The sequence below is a fragment of the Pelodiscus sinensis genome, chromosome 8, assembly GCF_049634645.1.
Source record: "Pelodiscus sinensis isolate JC-2024 chromosome 8, ASM4963464v1, whole genome shotgun sequence".
In the NCBI taxonomy this organism is placed as follows: Eukaryota; Metazoa; Chordata; order Testudines; family Trionychidae; genus Pelodiscus; species Pelodiscus sinensis.
Window position 1 is genome coordinate 33,334,314 of NC_134718.1, and position 20,558 is coordinate 33,354,871.

Genomic DNA, 20,558 nt, shown 5'->3' on the forward strand with positions numbered 1-20,558 from the left:
TGGCTTTGGATGGTGAATTTTAGTTTTCTTTTGCCTTCTGTTGCAAAATGCTATGCATTCTCTCTCAGCCACTACTATAACCAGCACTAGAAATTTTGCCTTTTTATGACTGTGGAGAGGGGCAGTGCCAGATGTTAAAATAGTGACATTCATCCCAACAAATCTCAAAAGCATTTATGAACTATATCCGTATGGAAGTCGGTTCACCCTTGAAATACAAGTACTGCTGAGGTAGAGGGGAGCAGCCAGGGAAGCAATATACAATAATGCACCCTAGGCAAGAACAATTTTTATCCAACTAGAAAAGGAAAAAGGGTTTATATATATCTCATGCCTGGGGTCTTGAATACCTATGCAGAGCAGAGACACACTCACTGCCAATATTCACTTGAAATCTGCTTTCTCCCTCCCTTTCCCCCTATCTGTAAACTCTGAGTTCAAATTATGTATGGCAAAAGGATTGATGGGCTTAGTCCACCCTGCTGGAATTTGAACCTATAGTTTCAAGGTGCCAAATTCCTCCTTGCACCAATACAGAGCTGGGGCTGGGGAAAACTGTACCTTTAAGAGGCTAAGGCTGGAGCCAGTTAGGGCTGGTTAGGACATAATGTGGGGAGCTCCTGTGACACAGGGCTGGCCAGTTGGAAGTGGGGAGAACTGTGCCAGAATCTCTGGTTCTGAGCATGACCGGGGCACTGGCACCCCTTAGCTGCTGCTGCAAAGCATGTGGCACAAAGGGCCCACAGGTGTTTAAAATGGGCTACTTAGTCTGTTAATCCACTGCCCTCCCCCACCCCGAGCCATAGCTGGGAAAGGAATCGGAGATGGGTCACCTCTACTCGTCAAGTTGTCAGCTCCTCGGGGGACTGCAGCTGTGCAGGTGGGTTTATTATGGCACAGAGCTGACTTCTGGGTGGTAGGCTGGAGGCTAGCACCTTTGTTTCTCAAGCTATAGACCCCATGGTTGTGACTTTCATAGATGCCAACTTGGCTTCAGCTACTGACTCCCGGGTTAAAAAGACACATTGAAAAATAAAATTATTTTTGCTGACGTACATTCAGTCAAAAAAGAGGGTAGATGGCAAGTGTGTCCACTAATGACTTGTAGATAGTGTCTTCAGGTAGTAAAGCGGCCTTCAGAGAGTTAACTGGATTCCCTCCCCTTTTCCTGTTTCCCCCCACTCTCTTTGCTGTGTAGTTGAATGAAGCAGCATGTTCCCAGCCTACAAGACAGTAAGTAGCATGTTTCTTGTGGGCTGAGCAGAATGTACAAAACTTGTGACAGATGGACAGGATATTTGCCCTCTAGTGAAAGGTGTTCCCTGTGGGACAGGTCTCTCTGTTTTGACTGATGTTCCCATCACCGCAGTGCCTCATCGAGTCCTGGATAGTTTCTGAGAGAGAGGGTTAGTTTTCACCACTTCCTCAGTTAAAACTTTCTAGTTGTCTGTGACTGATTTGCAGGGAGCATAATGAGCACCATGAAGTCATCTGACTTGTGGAAGGAGCCGAGATAACAGCTACCACCAACAGCTGCCTGTTCCTTCTAGCCTTCCAGGATGTCCACTCCATTAGAATTCCTCTTCAGATAAGATACTAGAAGTGTCACTGCCAGAAAACAATAAGGGATGAGTTTAAAAACAAGATCGGTCAGTAAAGGGCAGCGCTGCTGTGTGCAGGTCAAGGCTGAAGTTGTGCCCAGCATCCCTTCAGCCTCTTCCTCTGATAAACCTTCCAGAAGTGCTAGCACCATCACACTTCCCAGACTGTGGGGTCAAAACACACAAGCCATTAGGAGAAGCAGTCAGAGGGAAGGACGCTGAGGCCAGTCAAAGTGGAAGCCGGCAGTCACAGGGAGATTTTTGTTCAGGTGCAACTTTTCCCTCAGTTGAGTGGGATGTTCCAGTACTTGTTTTTCTCCTTCTGTATCTATGTCAAGTTACAGCCAGTATCTTCAGTGGGTGAGTAACTTCAAGAGGCACTTCTTTGAGGAGTATCTGTGTGCATGGTATTTTTGGCTGTAGGCTGGGAGGCCTTGTGCTCCTTTTGGTTAAAAGAATGGTAGATCCAGAAATCTGTATTAGAAATACCCCGAGGGCATTTTATGATCACCTGTTCTACACAGTCTCCTATTCGAGTGTTTGGACTCGGTCTAAGCAGGCACCATATCCACTTCTTTAATTTTTCCCCAGCTTTTAACTATAATGTTCATTAATGATAGAGACAGATGCTTTCTCTTGACTAAGGGGCCAGTATGCTATGTTCTAGCAATACACCTCAGTTCAGAGAACTACAGTATCCTGTTGTTCCTTTACTTTTTTTTATTTCAGAGCAGAAATTGTCACTTAGACACATACAGGATTGACCTTTCTCCAAAATGTCAGACTTCAGTGTTCCCTGTAAGCTGTACACTTATGTGGCCACTCAGGAGAGATTTCAGATGTTGCCCAGGTGGTTAGCAAAGTGTTTATCCTTAGGCTTTGGGTTTCTCCTGGTGGGGCACATTTGCATATGCCTCAGAGCACACAAAAAATGTATTCCAAACATGGATGGAAAAGATTTGAGAGAACATTGCTCTTGAATGCTTATTAGATCACGAACTATGTAGTGTGTGTGTGTGTGTGTGTGTGTGTGTGTGTGTGTGTGTGTGTGTGCGCGCGCGCGCGCACAAACAAAAATTGTTAAATTGTTAGTATTGTTAAGGATGTAAATTGAAATGCTTTTCACTTGCTGCGTGTCCTAAAGAACTAGTATTTAGAGCTGTGTCTGGTGAGGCAGTAGCTGCAGGGTCTGGCAGCTGGGTTTGTCTGGAAATGGCTGCTCAGTGTTCTAAGGGCTAAGGAATATCTTAGTCGTCATTGTCCTCTCCTGCCTGGAACTGCCCATAGTCGGGGGTGGAGGTGGGGTTTCACTTGAGTGCTTCCTCAATCTGGATTTCTCCCTTTTCTCCCCACACAGTTCCATTTTCTAAGTTACCTTTAAAACCCTTGTTATCTGTTTAGCTAATGACAAGTTCTCTCTGGCAATTGTTTTCTTATCCATTTCTGAAGGATACTATACAGAAGCTAATTGCATGTATATCTCCTCAGTGCTGCTAAGTTGGGATTGGACAGGGAAATCCTCATTTTGCCACCTTTTTTGTTGCTAACACCAAGCTTTTAATCTTGGACAGCAACCCACCATAACTCAAAATTAAACAAATCATTGACACTAAGGCATTAAGGAGAAAAGCCAGCGAGGTAAGTGTGAAAGAGGCTTTTTTTCATTGTATCCAGGAATAGCTTAATAAGGGTATCCAAAGAGGTCATGCCTGCCTGGGCTGCAGTCAAGGGATGGCAAGCCCATAGAAAATGTTTAATTTGTGTCAGGGAGATGCCAGGGCTGGGCTCTGCCATCTCAGCCTTGGCATGTCATAGTCATGGCATCTCTGGACTTGCTGCATCTATATGAATTTTTTTAAAAAAAATTCCTTGAATCCTGACACCTAATTGCCTGAGCTGTAGCACCTCTCATTACAAAGCACTGTCTAGTGGTTCTTCTATTAAATGGGTTCATCCACTGGTAAGAACAGAAAGGACTGGGACATCTTCAGTAGGTGGGGGTCCAAGTTTGTCCTTGATTGGGAGGTAAAATAATCTCTTTTGGGAATACTGGCTTTAAAAGAGTGTCATTCTCTGAGAAGAAAGAGGATGCAGAAAGTGAAATGGACATGTAGCAAATTTTCTGTTAAATTTGTTCTTCCACTCATCACTTAAAAACATTAGTACCAAAACTTATTTAAATGTTTTCCTCCACAATCCAAACCGGGTCCCCTACAACTCTCTCACAGCTTTTTAGCTTTCTAATGGCCCCTGTAGCTGCTTTTTTCTGTTATACTGAAGTCAAAGCCAAATGAGACAGATCTGTGGTTGTAGAGGGCATAAGAATATTCAAAATACAGGACTATGTAGCACTTTAAAGACTAACAAGATGGTTTATTACATGATGAGCTTTCGTGGGCCAGACCCACTTCCTCAGATCAAAGGAAGTGGGTCTGGCCCATGAAAGCTCATCATCTAATAAACCATCTTGTTAGTCTTTAAAGTGCTACATAGTCCTGTATTTTGTTTCAGCTACACCAGACTAACACGGGTACATTTCTATCACTAAGAATAGTCAGTGAGAGATAAGAGGAGGTGTATTAGAGGAAGGTGCAAGATAGCATTTCAGTAAAGGAATCGGGTATTTACAGAGTATATAGTTAAACTAGACAATCTTTAAGTAATTTCTCAAAGCAATTACCATTCCCATTTCAGAGCAAGTGAAGCAATAATATTTACTGTACAGAGACAACATCTGTGTCCAGAACATTTTATTAAAAATAGTAGTGAATTTTGAATGGCATCTTTCATATTAACTGCATCACACCAGTCTTTAGAATGAAGTTGTTTAATAAATAACAGAGAGAAAGTACAAACTATATGGAAGAAATATATTAAAGCGAGAGAGAGAGAGGGAGGGAGTGTATTCCACTTGGCTGGGATGTGCTTAATTAGAATGACTGGCTTTATTAGTCTAATGCTACTGAAGGTAATGAATTCTCCTTAGTCAGGACAATATTAGCATATATTCCACTTAATGGGAACTAATCTAGTCATGGTTTAGCAGTGCTTAACCAGGTGTTAATATATGGTGACAATCTAAGTCCCAGTATATTAGTATAGAAACAGACTAAATACAGGAAAGATGAAAATACACTGAATTTTTTTGTTCCCGTATTTTCACTGGCACAATTCTTCCATTATTAGTTATTTGAAGTATGTTCTAAAAGGTCTTTTAACAGGGGTGTTCATAATACATTCTTTTATATACAGGCTTGTGGATGTGAGGGTGGAGGAGTTTGGGTTAGGGTGGATGAGGGGCTCAGGGCAGGGAGGTTGGGAGTATGATGGGTTCAGGACACAGATTTCCTGTATGTGGATGATGCAGGAGTGTTGTGGCAGAAGACTGAGGAAGTGGGGATGCAGGAGTTTGGGGCTGAGAGAGGCTCAGGACAGGGGGTTCCAGTGTATTATAGGATCAGATTTGGGCTTTGGGGTGTGTATGCAGGAGTGGTGTTATGCTGCAGCCAGATGGGGGCTTGTTGGCCAGGCTTCATTTATAAATAAAATATTAGGTCAAACACAAAAGGTTTCAGCATTGTCTTTATTTCTGAGAGGGGCGGGGAACCTGTTTTGAGTCAGGGTCACTGACTCACAGAAAAGTCAGTTGGGACCACGCAAGCGAGGTGCAAAAAACCAACCCCTCGAAAAAAAACAAGCCTCACTAATGTGGCCCCAACTGTGCTGGTGGGGACAGGGAGCTGGGGCAGGGTGCTGGTGGAGGCAGGGGACAGGGTATTGGTGGGTGGCAGGGTGCTGGTGGGTAGCAGGGGACAGGGTGTTGGTGGGCAAGGGGCACTGTGCTGGTGGGTGCTGGGGCAGGGAGAAGGGTGCTGGCGGGGGCTGGAGCAGAGTACTCATAGTGGGTCTAGCCAGGTGGAGGAGACAGGAACAGCTGGGGTGAGTACCTGGGGATCCTGCAGCTGTGCACCAGGTCCGGGCCTCAGGAATCATGTGCGCTGTTCCCGCCTCCCCCAAACAGCCAGTATGTTTCTTGAGCAGCGGGGTCTGTCACACACCGGTGACTTCCTTACCCCTGCTGCCTTCCTGAGTGAGGGGGGATGAGAAGTAGGAGTCCTGTGACTGCGCCTGCTCCACTTTCTCAGGAGGCGCACGCACCCTGCTCCTTCAGTCCCCATGGCAGCGTGAGCTTCCTGAGCAGTTGGAGCTGGCACGGTCCTGGGGTCTCCTACTCCCTGGAAGGCAGCAGGGGGAAGGAAGTTGCTGGCGTGTGACAGACCCGACTGTTCAGGAAACGTTCCGGATGTTTGGGGGAGGAGAGGAGCAGGCTGCACACTTCCTGAAATCCCAGACATGGTGCGCAGCTGCGGAACCTTCCCCTCCCCCCCATCCCACAGGAAGCCAGTGCTACCTCCATTGTAGCTGGAGATAGCGTCAGTGGGGGCTTCTTCTTGGGGGTGGAGGGAATGGGAGAGGGTCCCAAACACCTAGTGATCTACTGGTCGAGCCTTCCCCTCCCCTGCAATTGACCAGTCATTCGCGAATGATGGTTTGGTGACCACGGGTTTACAATAATATTAGATTCTAATGATTCTTGTGTAGGTTCTTGGCCAGATCCATAGCCAAGATAACAAGCAGGTATTTTCCATTTGTAGAACTGTGACATTAATATGTTCACCACCTATCTATTGCTTGAATTCTAACTGCTACTACAAGCAATGATTTCTAACTTCTCTCTGTAGAAAATTGGTGATTGACAAAAGTGAACTGTCACGTTGATGAATGCTTTTCATGAATCTTACGAATGCTTCAAAATCCACTTGCAGCCCGATTCTCCTCCTGAAGTCTGAGGGAGAATTAGCATCCACTCCAATCGGTCTGACACTTGTGCACCCTCTAGCAAATGGATGAAAGCCAAAGAACTGATGCTATGCAACACATTTCAATTATGCTTAAATAATGAATTCATGGGGTGTCTGGTCCATTCAAATCAGGGATAGGCAATAATTTTTGATGGGGGGGCACTCCAAGATTTTGGTAAGTGGTCAAAGGCTGCACTTTTCTATGGAGGGGCTGCGGGATCTGGGACAGAGGTTGGGTGCAGAAGGGAGCTCAGGGTAGGGAATTGGGGGGCTGGAGAAGGTCTGAGGGAGTTTTGGAGAAGGAAATTGTTGTGACCTGGAGCAGAGGATTGGAGTGCAGGGCCCAGGAGGGAGTATGAGTACACGGGAGGATTCTGGCTTGAGGGAGGGCTGTAAGGAGGGGGTGAAGGGTGAGGAAGAGGGTGGGGTGCCAGAGGCAAGCTCTGGTTAGGAGGTGCTTACCTATGCAGCTCCTGGCCAGCAGCACTCTCAAGCAAGTTTCCCTGCATGCCAGCGTCCCCTGGCTGGCTGTTTCTCATGTCTCTGTACTGCAGGAGCAGGAAACCAGCCAATGGGAGCTGAGAAATTGTGCTGCACTGCCTCCCCTCCGCAGCAAAATCTCCCAGCTCTGAAAGATTTTGTGGGGGGCAGGGGCAGCATGTGAAGCCTTCCTCCCTGTCCCCGCTCCCCACAGCACAGAGCGCCTTCTGCACCTAACCTCTGTCCAAGACCCTGCACTCCCTCCATAAAAAAGTGCATCCATTGACCACTTATCAAAATCTTGAAGTGGCCCCCATAAAAAATTATTGTCCACCCTTGCATTAAATAGTGGTTATTCTGTGAGTCATTCTTACTGTCACAGTGTTTTAAGTGCTCAAATGCTTCTTTTCACTGTTTGTTTTTAAAGGAATTAAACTAAGTTGAACTTTCAGAATACTTCATTCCTCTGTGCTTCTAATAAACAGGACAATCAATTTACTAGCCTCATTGTGCCTTCTTTGGGATTGCTGTCCATTGAGAAGATTCTGCTAAACCAGGAATGGAAAATATAATTGAAATTATTTTCTTGTTTCTGCAGTTACCAGTCATTAAACATGGGTTGATTATCACTGGATTCTCCCTTTTCTCTCTTATCATATGACTCAGCCCTGGACCCTTGCTCTGCCTATATCAGCCTGAATGAGCCTTGGCGGAACACTGATCACCAGATAAATGGTTCCCATGGCCAGCCTACATGTGATAGCCACATTGATGGGGAGTGGTACCGCTTCACTGGCATGGCTGGCGATGCCATGCCTACCTTTTGCATCCCAGAGAACCACTGTGGAACCCATGCCCCCATCTGGCTAAATGGCAGCCACCCGAGGGAGTCAGAAGGCATTGTCCAAAGGCAAGCTTGTGCCAGCTTCAATGGGAACTGCTGTCTTTGGAACACCACGATTGACGTTAAGGCATGCCCAGGCGGGTATTATGTCTACCGCTTAACCAAGCCTAGTGTCTGCTTCCACGTGTACTGTGGGCGTAAGTAACCATGAGAGGCATTCTTTCCTTTCGCAATCTATTAATTCCTTTCTGCGATTCTCTGAGTGACAACTGTGGGAAGGGGCAGGGTCCTCTCTCTGGTAGTTAGTTCGTAACTCCCACCCTTTGCCTTGGAGTGGAGAATCCTCCTACCAATGTCGGAGAGGCATGAATGCACCCAGAAATCACTCTTCATGCCTGTATCAGCAAGCAAGCAGTCCATGTGCTCTTCCAACATTGGCTCCTTAGTCACAGCTCCACAGTGCAATGCCAGCCCCCTAGTGGCTGCGCAAGACAGGCTGCTCCTTGGGTTCTTCCTCACAGTGGCCCCTTCTGACCTCAGAATTTGTGAATGGCATTTCCATCCTCCAGCAGGAGAGCTGGAAGCAGAAAGCAGGGGTAGGGTTTCCTGTCAGCTCTCAAGTAAAGGAAGTTCTGGCACCACCTTTTGCACTATTGATATGTGAAGTGGAGACTCCACAAATGACAATGCTGCAAAATGAAAAGGAGAATGGGGGGATTTCCCTGGTGCCTAGGAATTACATAACCTAAATGTCTCTACAAAAGAAGTTTGCACCAATTTAAGCTCAATTCAGAATTGGTTTAATTAGACCAGTGCTGCTTTTCTAACCTAAGCCAGGCTTGTATTTTACAAACTTAGCTGAAGGCATGAAACTCATGGCAGTGATGGTAGAATTATTTGGCTAGATACTCAGTACTCTAGATGAACAGTGCTCTTGTTCTTCTGTAGATTTCTATGATATCTGTGATGTGGTGGATTGCCAAGGGTCCTGCTTGGATACTGGAGACTGCATGTGTTCCTTGGGGACGACGCTGGGACCTGATGGACAGACCTGTCTTGGTAAGGGAAGCAACACAGGGGTATAGGAAGTGTGAGGAGACACCAGCTGGAGAAAAAGGGACCAAACAAGTTCTTGATATTTCCTTTCTGTTTCTTTAGTTCAGTGGTCCCCAACCTTTTGGGGCTGCTGGGCGCCTAGGGGCGGGGGACACCGTGCGCCTGGGACACAAGAATGGCTCGGGCCGGCCCTGGTCACTAGGTGGGCTCACATAAATGCGGGCACCGCACTGGGGACCACTGCCTTAGTTATTCATCTCCCAGCTAATTGTTTAAAAAAGAGTGGAGACCCAGATATGTTTGGGACTAATTTTACCTCTTGTTGTCTATAATGAGTCCACATTACTTGCAGGTCAGTTATCTCACCTTTGTAGTTTTCCACCATTGTATCAGCACCTGTCTGACCATTAATTAGCCTGCTGTTCCTGAGGCCATGTAGTTACTGAGGCTGAATTGGTGTTCTTTTTGAGTCAGCATTTGGTTTAAAGAAGAGCCAGTCAGAGAGCAGAACTTTTGCTGTCAGTGATGATAATATGTTTTGAAAGGTCACTGTGGAGCCCCATTCATAATCAACAATAGGCTCCTTGTCTGTCATGAGAGTTTTTACTGTCATGGCTCTGTGGGATTCCTCACTCCTCCAAGCAGTTGCATTCACTGTCACAGTGCTACCTACTGAGATTGGTGATGCCGACAGTCTTACTGTCCTTGCAGGGCCCTGTCCAGGGCTTGGGACTCGGTATCTTCAAATCACTTGTCAGATTTTTAGATTTCTGTCTGTGCAAATGTATCCCGGAGGCAGAGTGACTATGCTTGATAATCTGTGACGAATAGCTAAGAGTTCCCAGATTTTGATGGCAAAGGGCTGGTGCTTTCCCAGTGGAAGGCCCTCCGCCCGAGAACTTTCTTCCTCTTTTGGCCCACCACAACCTGAGTCTGTTACAGGGCTCGTGCTGAGACTCGTGCTCCCAGATTTTTCATTAAGATCTTATTATAGTGGAGAAGGGATTAGATATGATGGATGGGAAAGTTCAATGGTGAATGAGCCTTTTCCAATATTATCATTAGTCTGCAAAATATGTATGGATTTTTCTTTTTAATATGTCTTGTGTCCATAGACTATGTGGTGCGTGCTTTCATAATTTAAAATGTAAATCCGCGATAAATACCTGGTGGTTAAAGATTGATCGCGTAGTTTGTGCTTTCTTCTGACCTTCATTCTGTCAGGCAGAGGAGTTATTCTTTTCCACTGAATTTAGAGCTGAAGAAAGGTGCTGGACTGACAGCCCTGTAGACTGATTCCCTTTATATATACACAGCACAGATTTTCTGACCTGGCCTTGCCAATGTGCTTTCAGTCTTGAGCTGTGGGAAACAGCTCTACAGAGGAGAGGACTACTGGTTTTTTGCTCACACTGTTAACTGGGTTTTGCATTGTAAATCTTTGCTCCCTACTGGACTGAGGCCATCTGGTTCAGTTACTGGACAGTCAGACGATAGTAATGACTTTGCCCCAGTTTAAGTTTTCCAATGACCTCAATGTGAAAGTCTACGTACGCCACTACGAATCCCATGAGCCATAGTTATCTCTACCATGAACCGCAAATGATGCCTCAAATGTGCAATAAGCATCTGGAAGCAAATATTTTAAGACCCCCTTGTCAGAGGTTTATTCCGAGGACTAAAAACAAAAGGAAAAATGCATCAAATTAATGGAGTATCTGCGCAATTTGATTCCATGCACAGTTTTTGCTAAGGGTCTTAGTAGGTCTGTCCCTGCTACAGGATTGACTCTTCTGCCTTTACTTCCTCCATTGTTTTCATTTTTCCATGTAATTAAAAACATTAATTGGACCAGCTCATGCATGTCGTGTGTGCAGAATTCTCATTGACTTAACTGAGCACTCACAATGCTCTGGGTTTGCAGGATTGGGCCTATTCACTGATGAGTTTGCCATGGAAACAGAGAAAAGGTTCTCTGCCCTCTGTATATCCCTGTCAAGGCTGATTCCCCACCCTGGCACAATGAATGCAGAAGTGGGGGTCCGCAAAAGTACCCCAAAACCTTATTTTCCAGGCTTTGGTAAAAATCCCCCCCCCCCATCCTAAAAACCTAGATTTTGGTGATAAAAATCCATGGCCACCACCCAAGTAATGGTAAGAAAACCAGGGAAAGTAAAGTAAAACTAGGACACAAAAATTAACCAATACCAGGTTAATAAAAAACTTTTATTAACACCACAACACTCCTGTTACAAGCATAGTTACAAGCATGGGAAGCGACTGTCTAGGAAGGAGTACGGCAGAAAGGGATCTAGGGGTTATAGTGGACCACAAGCTGAATATGAGTCAGCAGTGGGATGCTGTTGCAAAAAAAGCAGACATGATTCCGTGATGCATTAACAGGTGTGTTGTGAGCAAGACACGAGAAGTCATTCTTCCACTCTACTCTGCACTGATTAGGCCTCAATTGCAGTATTGTGTCCAGTTCTGGGCACCACATTTCAAGAAAGATGTGGAGAAATTGGAGAGGGTCCAGAGAAGAGCAACAAAAATGATTAAAGGTCTAGAGAACATGACCTGTGAAAGAAGGCTGAAATAACTGGGTTTGTTTAGTTTAGAAAAGAGAAGATTGAGGGGGAACATGATAGCAGTTTTCAGGTATCTAAAAGGGTGTCATAAGGAGGTGGGAGAAAACTTGTTGTTTTTGGCCTCTGAGGATAGAACAAGAAGCAATGGGCTTAAACTGCAGCAAGGGAGGTTTAGGTTGGACATTAGGAAAAAGTTCCTAACTGTCAGGGTAGTTAAACACTGGAATAAATTGCCTAGGGAGGTTGTGGAATCTCCATCTCTGGAGATATTTAAGAGTAGGTTAGATAAATGTCTATCAGGGATGGTCTAGACCGTATTTGGTCCTGCCATGGGGGAAGGAGACTGGACTCGATGACCTCTCGAGGTCCCTTCCAGTCCTAGTATTCTATGATTCTATGATAGTTGGATTGGCTAGATGATAAGAGCCACCAATTAATAAACTAATGGGGAATTTTCCCATGGGATCAAAACTTAGTTATAAAAGAAAGGAAAACCCATTTCTAAATGCACAGACATCAGATTCCCATCCCTAAGCCATAAAACAATAAAACGGATTTATCTAGACTTTGCCCTACTTACAGATAGTGAAGAGTCTTTTTTTGGAGAGGGACTTGTTGTCTGTCCCCCTCAGTATCTGGAGAGTAACTGCTCAGGGACAAAGGAGGGAAAAAACAAAAATTCCTTTGTCCCAGTTTGAAATTCCTATCTGCATTTCTATTGGCTGAATGCTACCTGGCTAGGTATAGGGACATAGTTAACTCCTTAGTCCCCAGGCTGCTGGCCATCCCTCATGACCATTACACCCCCGCATGTCACTCAAAGCAGGCAGTGCAGGGGTGGTGGTTTCTATGCATTCTCTGGGTGCCAGGCACCCTGGGAAGAGGCTTTGTATGCTGCCTCCACCCCTAGCACAATTGCAGTGCAGGCAGTGTGCTAAGTACTCCCCAGAGGTGCACGGCTCCCAGAGAGCATATGGTCCCTGCAGCTGGACGCTTTGAGTGGTGTGCAGGGATATGGAAGGCAGGGAGTCTGCCTGAAGCTCCTGAACTGCTGATTGGGAGCCACCTAGATAAGCACCTCTAGGCCAGAGCCTGCACCTTGCACCCTAGCTCCTCCGTTCCCCATCTGCTCCCCCTCCTTCACCCCTGTCCCAAGTCACAACCAGTGTTCCCTCTAATCTTTTCCATCCATGTACGGATTTTTTTCCATTCATGTGTGGAATAATTTTTGTATGTGCTAAAGCATGTGCATGTGCAGTAGAAATAAAAACCTAGCTATGGGTGCTCTGCTAATCAGATGGCCAGATTTGAATCTCTCCAGAGCAGCCACACAAGCACCCAGCTTACAGGGAACACTGGTCATAATCCAAACCCTCTGCATCCCCAGTCCTGCACCCATATTCCCTCCCAGCCCAGTCCCCTTCCCCAAGTGACAACTTTCTCCGAGATCCTGCATCCCCTCCTACATCCCCTCCTCCAAGTCAGAATCCCCTCTTGCACCTATACCCCCTCCTGCCCTAGGTCACAACACAAACACCTGCATCCCCTCCTGCATACCTGCCCTAGGTCACAACCCCTTCCAGACCTTGCACCCCCTCCTACATCCCTTTTCCAGGTTAGAATCCTTTCCTGGACCAATGCCCTCTTCCAGATCCCACATCCCCTACTGTACCTAAATTCCCTACCTTGTGCTCCCTTCTGCACCCAACTCCATCCCAGACCCTGCACCTCCTCTATTAATATCATGGAAGAACACGGCCCTTGACTACTTACTAAATTCTTAGAATAGCCTCTGCATCAAAAATTATTGCCTACCCCTGTTCTAGCCTGACTTATGCAATACACTACAGATGTTATATTAGATTAGATCTAATCTAATCTAATCTATCTGTCTATCTAAAAGAACTACAGGCTCAGAAGTGGGATTAAACATACATGTGTATGTTTAATATATATGTTGAATCCCACTTCTGAGCCTGTAGTTCTTTTAGTCTGCAAATAAATGTATTTAATTTAAGAAAACTGAAATTATAAATTTGAGTTAGGATTTAGGCTTTCCACCATAGATCAACCTATCCTGGTGGGTTAATAATTCTATTTACATACTTGTTTTTCATCTCCAGGAGGCCTTGAGTCAATCTCAGATTGTCCCAGCTGAAACTACTGTCTGTCGTGTCAGCTTTGTCCCCTAAGAGATACTTGTCTTCATGAAATCACCATATTGACAGTCTGTGCTTTAATAAGCAGGACAAGTGTGCCAGCAGACAGTATTACCGCCTGTTGGCAGAATTTTGTGGAATTACAGGACTAGATTTCCAGAGTCTCCGTCTGGATAACATTGAAGGTGTGCAACCTTTGGTAAAACCATATGAAAGAGCTCAGTACAGCCTTTTCCTGCCTTAGGTCTCTCTAGCTAGCTCAACCAACCTTCACTTTCATAAATACTAAATCTCAATGCAAAGCATTTTTTTAAAATGGTCAATATGTCTTATATCTATGAAAAGCAGAATCTCTGTTCCTCCTAGATTCATGTGACATCTCCTTTAACGGATAAAGGATGTGTTGCAGCTTATTCCTTAAGCTAAAAGCATCTAGCTCGTGTCATTTGTGAAAATAGAGTATGGCACCAGTTACAGACTGTGTGGGGCATGTGAAAACTAGTATTACTTTTCAAAAAAAACTCTCTACTGTCTTTTAAAACTGCATTTTCCTTATTTTAGCCTCTGTCAGCCAGTAAATAATAACTAGCAAGCTGTGTAGAGGAAATCCAAGCTTGGCTGATTGATAGCCTTGTCATTTTGCCTGGCCTTAGAAAAACTGTCACTCTTGTGGCTGGCTGCCAGCAATCTCTTTTTCTCCTTTAATATATTCATTGCATGCAGGCAAAGACTAAATCAAGTTTGAAGAAGAAGGATTTCCTATGATCAGAGTATCTTTCATCTCAAAAGAGAGGAGAAAATATAGGCTTCAGGGGTACAAAATGGGGAAAATTAGGAGGAATTCTTGGGACTCAGCCAAGGGGTTCAAAGGCTACCATTACTTTTTCCATTCCCTTTTAAATGGTAACACATGCGTTCTAGGGAAGTTGTGTACTGTCATCCTTCCCAGGATACAGTTTTTGTGTGTATGTCACCATTTGTGACCTGTTTTTCTTTATATTCAGCCTTGTTTCTAAGGCAGACTCAAAGCAATAGCGCTGTTTGTTGCAGTCAGTGGTTGTGACCTCTGTTTTATGATAGGGATATTGATTCCTTCTAACCTAACTTGTGATTTGTGCCAAAAAATAAAATCCAGTTTCTTGCCTGCAGCCTTGTGCATCAGACCCATTTTACAGGCTGTGTGAGTGGCAAAGCTGAGTATTATTACAGTATTTTCTTCCTGCAGATGAGAATGAATGTGAAAAGGATAATGGAGGCTGCAGTGAACTTTGTGTGAATCTGAAGAACTCCTATCGCTGCGAATGTGGAATTGGGCACATCCTGGGAACAGATGGTAAAACCTGTGAAGGTGAGATAAAAGGCAAAGGAATGGAGGCACCAGCATGGAATTTCAATTTTGAAGAGCACCTTCTAGCACCAGTCATACTTCCATAAAGTTACATCAATCATTCCATTATTTCCTGCATAAATATTACCCCACAGTACTCAGTCAATCATGGCATTTTGCAGCTACTATGCAATACAATTGTGTTACTGTTGTGCTTGCCAGTAATTTGAAGAGAGTAGTGAAGAGGCTCCTTCCTGTATTGCAAATGTATGTTTTTGCTGGAATTTGTGAACCAGCTTCTGATTGGTTGTTAGCAGATGCAAGTGGCCTTTATCTTGATAAAAATTAAAAAGGAAAGATGTTTCTCTCGCCCCTAACCGAGACATCTATACAGTACTTGGAACAGCACTTTGGAAGATGGCTCACTGGCTGCCTTTTGGGAATGATTAACTCCAGGGTGGAATTATAACAGTGGAAGGATTGGCCTGTCCTGGGGATGAAGCAGTCCCTTTCAGAGGGTAGAAGCTAAGATGTGGTTCTGAAAATAAATAGGTGTATCCCTCGAGGTCACCTTGAAACATGATCTGAGTGCAAATAGTGCAGTGATGGGACTTCCCCAGCGCAGCTGTCTGACACTCTGTGTGTGAACCCTCCCAGCATCACTGCATACAGTGATAAAAAAATGGAGACAAAATGAGGAGGCATAGGACAGGGAACTAGTGACTCACATGCAGGAGCTGAACAGGATTTTGTGTTGCCATAATCTGGCAAAAGATGAACGACAGATGGGATTAGTAAATGGGCAAATATCAGTTATGATTGTGACAGAGTTGGGTTTTTTTGTTTTGTTTTTGTTTTACTCTACTGAAGCTCCCCCTGAAATCCTAAACTTCACTCACAGTTCTAGAGAGTAGCTCTATGTATGCTAAAACAATTAGCAGTGAAACAGGTATCAAATATGTTGACACTGTGATGGAGAATTAACACCCTGTTGAGATAGATGAGGAATACACAAAACTGTATTAAAATCAGTGAGGTTGTACAAATATAAATTGAAGTAAGGTCTCATCAGGAACAACTTGTTTGTAAACATACATATTATAAACTGTTTTTACAGGAATGCTTTGGTTCTATAGACCCATCGGACACATGCTAGTAGAATGCACTACTTGGTATAGGTTCAGTAGGACCCTTCTTTCCTAAAAGGCTAAAAAGAAAAATCCAATACAGTGCAAATTTTAGGCCTTTTAAAACATAATTAAATCACATTTTTAGTTGGCAAACAAGGGAAAATTTCACAAGTTTTTATTAATGCCCTGTTAAAGTCAGAGAATTGTAACAAACACATGAAATCTGATAAACCGGTGTTACTGTTAACATTTCAAATGCTTTTTCGATTTGGTTTCCACAAAATTTTCATGAAGTAAAATCTCACCCAATTATTGCCCCCGTCCCCAAGCTCCAATCTAGTCAAATACTCTTCACACAACCAGAAGTATACTCTATAAGCTGCATAACTGATATTTAGTGTTTCATTCTGCAGGATAAGTATAAACTTGAAAAATTAAAAGTGATTTTAAGATTAAGGAAATATATATGTGTTGTAAAGAAAGCTCCTGACTATCAAGTAGAAGGGATAATAAGATAAGGGGAAGTTTCTAAAAAGAAGACCTGTGACTGGTGGGGGTGACTGCAGATGGCTTTAAATAAAAAAGAAATTTGTCTTAATTTGAGCTAACATAGCCCACACCAGTGTTAAAGCCTGCGTAAACCCAGGTGCAATGGGAAACTGTAAGACAGCATGAAGGAAAGGCCTTGGGAAGAAAAGTGGTTGTAAATCTTATCTGGATTAAGACTGGAAATAAGGCAGAGCTATTGCAAAATGGTTTTTAGCTCAAGTCAGTAATTGGCAATGGGTTTAAGGGTATAAAAAGTCAGCTCTTAAAGGGTTCATTCCTAATACATGCTGGACCATGTTGGAATGGACCAATTCAGGTCTGAGCACTTCTGGGTTTGGTTCATTTGTAAGTATCTTGATCAAATGCTTATAAACATTTTGTTACAGTTTGGATGTTCAGACTGAACCTCTAAAATCCAGGACTCTCTGGCCCAGCAACGTCCGTAGTCTGGCAGAACCACAGATATTGCTGAACCAAAGAGCCCCAGCTGGCCAGGTTCAGAAGCACAACCCAGGCTGGGCTGATGGTGGGGAGGTACTCTGGGGCCAGCAGCCAAGAGTGCAGCTGCAACTGGGGCTGGTGAGGTTGGGAGCGCAGCCCCGCCCAAGGTTAGTGCAAAGGGAAACCGCCTCAGCCGGAGCTGGTGCGGTGTGGGGGGGTAGATACATCCCCAGTCAGGGGGGCTGGTGGTGGGGAGCGCAGCCCCAGTTGGGGCTGCAGGCATCAGGGCCAATAGCCAGGAGCACAGTCCTGGCTGTGGCTGGTGGCGGGGAGCTTAGCCCCAGACAGGACTGAAGTCAGTGAGGCCAGCAGCTGGGCGTGCAGCCTAGTCCGATACTGTGGAGAGTGCAGCCTCAGTTGATGCTGAAGGCAGTGGGGCCTGCCTCTGCATGGGGCAGGCGTGGTGGCGGATATAGCCCCTGCTGGAGCTGGAGGCAGCGGGGCAGGCAGCACAGAGCGTAGCCCCATCTAGGAGCAGAGCCAGACCTCTCCTTGTCCTGCAAACTCCATGGTTCAGGACCACCCAGGGCCCAAGAATGCCAGACAAAGAAGGTTCAACCTGTAGTAATTTGCTTCTCATTTTGGCTTTTTAAACATGTTTAGGGCAACTGCATCTGCATAAGATTTTGGGTTGAATAAAGGAATTTATGGCTAAACCAGAGTTTTGTGGTTTTCCATATTAATATTTCAAAACAATATTAATAATTCCAACACTTTCTGTTTTAGAAATTGAAGGTTGCCACAATAACAATGGTGGCTGCAGTCACACCTGTATTTCAGTGGAGGACACTTACCAGTGTGAGTGCCCACGGGGACTTGCTCTGTCAGAGGACAACCACAGCTGCCAAGGTAGGAATCTTCTGCTCACTCATCCTTTCCAGAAGGAGAACATGTGTGCTGTAGTCAAGTATCTAACAGGAAGGTAGGTTGGGGCTTTAACAGATTAAATGGTACTGTGAGATTACTGACAGTGGTGCCAATTAGTCAGTCATCAAGGTGTTTTGTGAAGGAATTCAGCATCTTAAAGAACAAGCAATCTTACTGTATTAAATTCAATTAAATGTATGGTCACATTTAAGAAGTAAAGCAGATATTTTACAGAGCTCTTTTATGGCTGCAGAAATACAAGCTTTTATTACCTCAAATCAAGATTATGGTGTTGTAATTAACTGCAAAAGTCTAGCGCACAACTCTGAGGTAGTTTGACTGAATCATATTGATACGATAGTTCTCCATGTATTAATCTCTTTCAGCGCAATTCAGGTTATTGCATCATTTGCCATTTGAAATAAAAAGGGAGTTGAGTCAAATAAATGTTTACAATTTTTAAAGTAATTTCCTCCTCTCATCAGTTGTATTCCTGCTACAGGTGGAAACTGAAATGCTTTTCCCCACCTGGGCATAAACAAACCTTGTGTATAACAAGAGATGTTATGAATCAGATTTTATTATAATTTGTCTGTATTGTGGTAGCCCCAAGAGACCTTGTCATGGACCCCATTGCACTAGGTGCTGTACAAAAATGGCCTTTGCTCCCCAAAGAGTTCATCTTCTAGGGAGAAACATACCAACAGACCCGGGGACTACAAGAAACCAGTGAGACAATATTGATCAGCATGATAGGCCATGGTCTCAGCACACAGTGCTTACAGCATTGTACACAGTATGCAGATTAGATCTCCTGCAAGCTGAATGGGATGACTCAAGTGCTTAAAACACCAGCAGCTTATTTACATTAGGGACCCAGGTTTGATAACGTTGGTGAAATTGAGCCAAAACTGTCAATATTGGGACATTTTTTCTGAAAAAATTCTTTAGTGTAGACAAAGTTCATTCTTACATTACATGCTCATCAGTACTGAATTGTGGCCTTGCTTTTTTAAAGTCCTTTACCAGTGGATGATGAGTTAATTTGTATTCAGACTGATTTATTGATAGCAATGAAACCTGTTCTAGTTTTAAGTGTCCCCTGGATTCATGGGTTCTCACACAGTCTAGAATACACCCTAGCCCAGAACTCAGGTGGTAGGATTTTCTTTTCCTTTCCCCTCAATATTTCAAGGTAACACCATTAAAAATAGAGATGGGACTAAATCAAAACCCTGCAGCCAAATGCCCCTGAACTTTGGAGATATGCAACCTGAATCTAAACTCCCTTGCTGTGGCCTGAGTTTAAAAGAGGCTTCCTCATTTGCTGAAGTGTTAAAGAAAGTCCTTACAGTAAGGCTGAGTTCATCAGTTCTGCACAGTGCTACCTTTCAGGCAGACATTGTAAGTGGGTTCACAATGCTCCTGTAGAATCCTGAAAATAACATTTGTTTTCTTCCTGTTTTTATCTTTGCTATTTGACACACACTGATTATTTCTCACCCTCTTGTCTTTCTAACAGAGCAGGAGCTTTGTTAAGACATTGCCCTTTTCTTGAATTCTCCTTCCCCTTAGTGATGACAGAGAGCACATGGCTCTAGGAACACTGCTTATTATTTGGCACATCACACCAAAAATGGTGGCTTTTAATAAAACTATTCTCTATAATGACTTGAGGAGTGTTAAAAAATTGCTGCTTGTACAGTAAAAATGTTCACTGGGGAGGAAAATTGCAATTCAGTTATGTCAGTGTTGCTAGTTGTATCCCAGACCCAAGGAGACTGGAATTTAGTCTTCTTGGAATTAGAGAAGCAAACCTTGTGGAGTAGGAAGTGTTGAACTTTTTATTTTTATTTTTTTTTGAGTTGCCTAAGTTTACCAGATTGATGAATTTGCAAAATATTTTGTCCTCTAATTTATAAATAAGTAATTTCAAATTTTCTGTATCTTTTCTAGGGTGTATATAGTATATATATTTAATAAAAAAATATTTTATCCCATACAAACTTCTTTTTAACAGTCTTTCTCTATCCTGTCCTCTCACTCTGCTCATCTTTCCCCAGTTTCTCTTTAAAAAATTCAAATTCAAAAATATTCAAGTTGAATTTTCAAATCCTGATTGTCCAAATGGCTTGGAATGGGGCAGAATGTGTTTGCTAATCATTGCCAAATGCATTACATTAAATATTGATTGTGATGGTCTTTCTGAACACCTCCATTCTGGCCAGACAACTATACAGGATGAATTTAAGCCCTCACAAAATCTTGTTCTAGCATGTCCTGGGACTTCTATACAACCTGAGTTAGATCCTCAAGGATGGTTCTGTTTGATTGTTACATAGTCCTTTGCCAGTAACATGCCTGGGTTTTCCCAAGACATTACACTATTAATGGTGTCATCTGAGCCTTGACTACATAAGTGTAATCTGAAAAAGAAAATTGAGATGCTCACACAAAAACTTGTCTCTTCAATTCTGTCTTCTGCTACTGGTTCAGACAGGATAGAAATTGCTTGGTTCCAGTATGCCATGTGGAAAATTTGGGGGTAATCTGCTGGATCTCAGCAATGCAGGAATTACACATTAAATGCAGCC

The 20,558-nt window shown here is 43.9% G+C and overlaps 1 protein-coding gene across 1 annotated transcript in view; it reads left to right on the plus strand.

Moving 5' to 3' along the window:
* Positions 1 to 1,738: 1,738 nt before the first annotated feature.
* OIT3 (oncoprotein induced transcript 3) overlaps positions 1,739 to 20,558 on the plus strand; it is a 28,076-nt gene continuing 9,256 nt past the window's right edge. Inside the window, exons 1-5 of the mRNA XM_006131991.4 lie at positions 1,739 to 1,961; positions 7,610 to 7,984; positions 8,736 to 8,846; positions 14,816 to 14,938; positions 17,824 to 17,946. Of these exons, the coding sequence (XP_006132053.1) occupies positions 1,898 to 1,961; positions 7,610 to 7,984; positions 8,736 to 8,846; positions 14,816 to 14,938; positions 17,824 to 17,946 (796 nt within the window). The 5' untranslated portion in view covers positions 1,739 to 1,897. The remainder of the gene's footprint in view (positions 1,962 to 7,609; positions 7,985 to 8,735; positions 8,847 to 14,815; positions 14,939 to 17,823; positions 17,947 to 20,558) is intronic.